The sequence below is a fragment of the Hipposideros armiger genome, unplaced genomic scaffold, assembly GCF_001890085.2.
Source record: "Hipposideros armiger isolate ML-2016 unplaced genomic scaffold, ASM189008v1 scaffold_1102, whole genome shotgun sequence".
NCBI lineage: Eukaryota > Metazoa > Chordata > Mammalia > Chiroptera > Hipposideridae > Hipposideros > Hipposideros armiger.
Genome location: NW_017732452.1, coordinates 142,731 through 147,555, shown reverse-complemented (window position 1 = coordinate 147,555; position 4,825 = coordinate 142,731). Strand labels below are relative to the sequence as shown.

The 4,825-nt window shown below is 34.7% G+C and overlaps 1 protein-coding gene across 1 annotated transcript in view; it reads left to right on the top strand.

Annotated features, from left to right (window-relative positions):
• The window catches only part of ACSS3 (acyl-CoA synthetase short chain family member 3), a 166,523-nt gene extending 162,037 nt beyond the window's left edge, over positions 1–4,486 (top strand). Inside the window, exons 14-16 of the mRNA XM_019632234.1 lie at positions 1,256–1,355; positions 1,441–1,616; positions 2,477–4,486. Of these exons, the coding sequence (XP_019487779.1) occupies positions 1,256–1,355; positions 1,441–1,616; positions 2,477–2,545 (345 nt within the window). The 3' untranslated portion in view covers positions 2,546–4,486. The remainder of the gene's footprint in view (positions 1–1,255; positions 1,356–1,440; positions 1,617–2,476) is intronic.
• Positions 4,487–4,825: the final 339 nt, after the last annotated feature.

Here is a 4,825-nt window from a genome sequence, read left to right as displayed (position 1 = left end):
CCTGGGAAGAGCGCAATGATGGTGCCAACTTGGGCCAGTGAAGCAACGTCCTCCACAACTAGACTGAAGAACAAAAGGACAGCAACTTGTCTATTCCCCTTCCCCCAATTCCCCAGCACTGTTCCCATCCCCCAATTCCCCAATAAAAATCTTTAAAAAAAAAGAAAAATACTATCATTTTAAAAAAGAACCAAAAAAAAACAAGCCCAAGTTATTTCCCCAAAGCTGTCACCATTTTTTATATTTAGATATTCATAATTAAATATTTATGATTATTTACTAATATTTGTCTCCCCTACTAGACTGTAAGCACCATGAGACAGTCAGTACTCAATCTATTTATCCTCATCATTGAGCCTCGTGCAGTGGTTGGAACATAGGATGTATTTAGTAAGCATGTGTTGAATGAATGAGTGGAAGAAGGAATGAGAACAGCCAAATGAGCTGTTGGTATGTTGCTCACTGTTTTCTCAAGGCAAAAGAGATTTGCAGTCACTGAAATATGTATTACTTTCTCAGAAAAGGACTTTTGAATATTCATTTTTAAAAGTCCCATCACAGCAGAAATAGTCTTTTAAACGCTAAGCTTCTGTATTTCATGCGGTTACTCTGTGGGTTCTTATGATTCCAGATAGGTAGCTGCTTTGTTCATTAAGACATTACGAGCTTAGGGTGAGCGATATGAAAATGGCTCCTTGATAGTGGTGATTACCTCATGTCAGGGCTTCATTCCACGTCCAGTCTCTTCTCTCAAATCTTGGAGAGTCCTCTTTAGATGTGTGGCCACTCAGGAAAAGAAATGCTCGGTTCTTTGCTTGGTAACAGGTGCAAAAAACCACGATGTATTTAGTCATGGGGCTGCCGTGCATTTCTCTGGTAGGTGTGCTTATGGGAGCCAGCACTAAAGCAAATGCCATGAGGCCGTTTGTTTTGGGAGGCCTACTGCAATCTGTTTACATGTGGTACCCACTGACTTCATTAATAAACAATTGAGATGAAGAAACAATTCCCTTACTTTCCAGGTAAGCTAAGCAATTTGTCTTAATTACTGTCAGCCTTTAGTGAGTGATGATGGTGGGGAATCATAACCATTCACCCTAGAAGTAACGATGGGAATTGTAAATTAGTAATCATTTTCACACAGGCAGCTGTGGGTTTTTGAGTTCTCTAACGTGTACTTTTTTTCTCCAATGGTGATAATTTATATATATATATATGTATATATATTCTAAATAGGTGCTTTTCCTCATTTCAGTCAGTCCTTTCCCATGGCACAGTGGCCGACTGCGCTGTTGTTGGCAAGGAAGACCCTTTGAAAGGTCACGTCCCCTTAGCCCTCTGCGTGTTGAGAGAAGGTGAGAGATCTTTTTCCTCCCTATTTGGGCCCTGAACGCTTAACTTATGTTAATTAAGTGCTAACCATCTGAACTTTCTCTCTAGGTATAAATACAACGGAGGAACAAGTTTTGGAAGAAATTGTGAACCATGTTAGACAGAGCATTGGGCCTGTAGCTGCTTTCCGAAATGCAGTGTTTGTCAAACAGTTACCCAAAACTAGATCCGGCAAAATCCCCCGGTCAGCTCTGTGTGCCCTGGTCAATGGCAAGCCTTACAAGGTAAATTATCAAGGAGGTTTAATGCTGGGCTCTGAAATATTTTTTCCCCATTTCTTCGGCATCCACACAACTTTTAAAAAATGGTGCTCAAACATGAATTATGTCTGTAAAAACACACTTTTTTTTCCCATGTTAAGGAGGAAATTGCATAGCCTAGCTACTCTCGCTGTAGGAATGAGGGTTTTGGAAAGGAACACAGTTTAATTAAAACCATATGCTTTGAGATTACAGAAATCAGTGTGTGAAATATTTTTATTAGTAGTAAATGTCAATTGAAGTCAAACAAACTTGTGGAAACTCAATCTTACTGAATTAAAGGTCCATTTTCTTCATTGCAGTCATTAATGGCTATTAGTGAATGAGAAAGCAACAACTGAGGTTGGCTACACATTTTTAAATAGTTCTAATTGATATATGTTCTGATTGTATTGAGTGAAAATTATTTTAGGAAACTTTAGACTGATTCAAGCATATGTATCTTTTAATCTGTGTCCATATTATACATGCATAGATATGCATATTTTCAATCAAGATCTAATAAAAGGCAGTGCAACAGTAGAGCAGTTGTATGAGCAAATGCAATTTTTTTTTCTTTTTACAGAGGTACATAGAAAGTCCCATAAGAGAAACTCTCGAGAAAGTACCACGGAGGACCAAGTTTTGCTAATTGAACAGTTTATTTTAACATTCTGGAAGACTATAGATACATTTAAAAATATTAGGTTTAAAGTTCCCTATTTTTTTAACATTTCCACATGAATATTATAATGGGGAATACACCATTGCGTATAATTATTTAATTATAGGGTGAGTAAAAGGGGTTCAAGGAAGAGCGTTCATATGTCTGTTTTTCTTCCCAGGTAACGCCCACCATTGAAGACCCTAGCATTTTCAGGCACATAGAAGAAGTGCTGAAGCAGACATCATGACTTCTTCTTTGAGTCAGTTTAAGTCGATTTTCTAATTGAAGTCAAGTTTTTATTTCCCAGAAATAAATATTTAAATAGAAATTACTTGCAAACTAAAATATGAATTGTGAAGCTTGGTCTAAACAAATGCACTTGAAGGCTAGTGAAAGACTTGTGCCTTCTGTTAGATAAGACCTAATTAGCACTGCTATCAGTTACCTGTAACGTGGTTCTAGGTTGTCTAGCACTTTAATTTTAGAAAAACATAGCTAATGTATGATTTTTAAAAATTGTACCCCCCCAGATTTTTAATTGGAAGTGACATTAATATACAACCACTTCTTAAAAATAGGAATATGCCGCTTTGACCCAAAATCTAAAACTCAAGTTGAAGTTAGCAAATGATTAAAATTTGTATTATAGAAATTTCGTATATTTTCTAATATTCTTGTGATGCCTACATATTTGGTTATTTTAACTGAAATGAATGAAATGGGAAGTTTTAGGTAATCATCTAATCATATGATTTTCTAGGTAGGAGGACCCTTCTAGTCATACATGTCCTAAGGGAAAGCTGGAGGCTGGAAACTAGGAGAAAAGTCTGCCTTTAGGTCATTCGTTCCTTAGTCAAGGAAGTCACAGGCCTGGCAGAGCCCAGAGGTCACTAAATTCTTTTTCTGTCATGGAGACACGTGCTCCTTGATGTGCTCCTCTTCCTGTTTCAGGTGCTTAATTGACTGGGTACTTAATGAGTCCAGCTTCCTATGGAAACAAGGAAATGATGTAGAAATGGGATGGACTGGCAAAGAGAGTTCTGACGGCAGAAATGTAAAAGTTTTTACGTTATTCCAAAGACCAGAATGAGTTAACCAGAAAAACCCAGATTTTTATGTGAAATCTCTAATTTTTAAATAACTCACTAAAAAATATTGTGACATTTAAACACATCTTTCCATTTAAACTTCTGTAAAAGTATTGAGCTTTTAAAAATAATTGAAAATGAGTCTTTGTTAATAAGCTCATGGGAAGGTGTCAATTAACCAGAGTAGATAGTTATAGATAATTAAATATTCAATTTGCATAGAGTTCTACAGGGTATCAGTAATCAAATAATAGATTTTAACACAAAATATACTATGCTCATTGAGTCATTGATGGTACACAAAATATTCCTAAATCTTTCAGTCCACCACAAACATTATTTTCAAGAGCAGGTATCCTAACATAATAGTCTGGGTACATGAGATAAATATATGTCTGTGATAATAGATAAGAGCTTATTTACTTGTTTCTTAAAAATTGCTTACAACCTATATAAAGACATTTTGAAAATGTATTTTGTTTGTTTGTTTTTGTTTTCCTCTTTGGACCATAGGCTATAAAATAAGTGATTTCTTAAAGTAAATTCCTATTTGCTGAAATTGGCTTATTAATTATTATACCTAGAAAAATTATATTCGTTTAGTTGTTCCCTTTATTTTAGTAGCCTGAATTAAACCAACTAGATAGACATTCAGCTTATAATTTAAGGCTGATGGTTGCTTTGAACTGTTGGTTTTATTAGGTACATTTTATCCATGATCACATCTATAATCTTAACAAATAATCCATTTTTAATGTCTTAGCATTAAATTGTATTACCTTATTTTTTAATGTAAGGTCAGTTAATATGATATGGCCAATTCTTTGGCTGAAAGTATCATTTGTAAGGTATATTGCACAGATTCAAGAAGTGTGTAAAGGTTACATCTTTGGTCCTCTTGCACATTTTTTCTTGGTAACCACATCTAAGGGGACACTTCAGCAAACAGGCTGAGCTGTTTTCCAGTTGAGTGGCAAGAAAACGGCGTAAGACTGGGGAAGTGGCTTTTTCTTGTATCTGGTTGAGGAAATTTTTCTCCTTTGTAGGGTCAGAGAAAATACTATTACTTTCATATGAATAAATGTGGGGCAAGAAAGACACTTGAGTCATCAGATTGCTTAAATTTTATAAGGAAAAAGAGGAATTTTCTATTTTAATACTTACCAGAAAGCACTTTTACTAGATAGTACCTAAAATCTTCTGAATAAAATGTATCTAAAAATGACAATGTTACTAAAATATGCAATCATATTTAAATTTGCTGAAATAAATTTTGCGTGATCTTTTTTGTATTTTCATAATTTTTTTACTGTAAGACTGGAAAAATTAAAATATAGATTTTCTGTTAAAATCTTTAGAAATGTTTTTCGATTTAGTTATCTTGCTCATGAAAATGTATTTAAATATATACAAATGAGACCTGTTTTGCATTTTTTTTT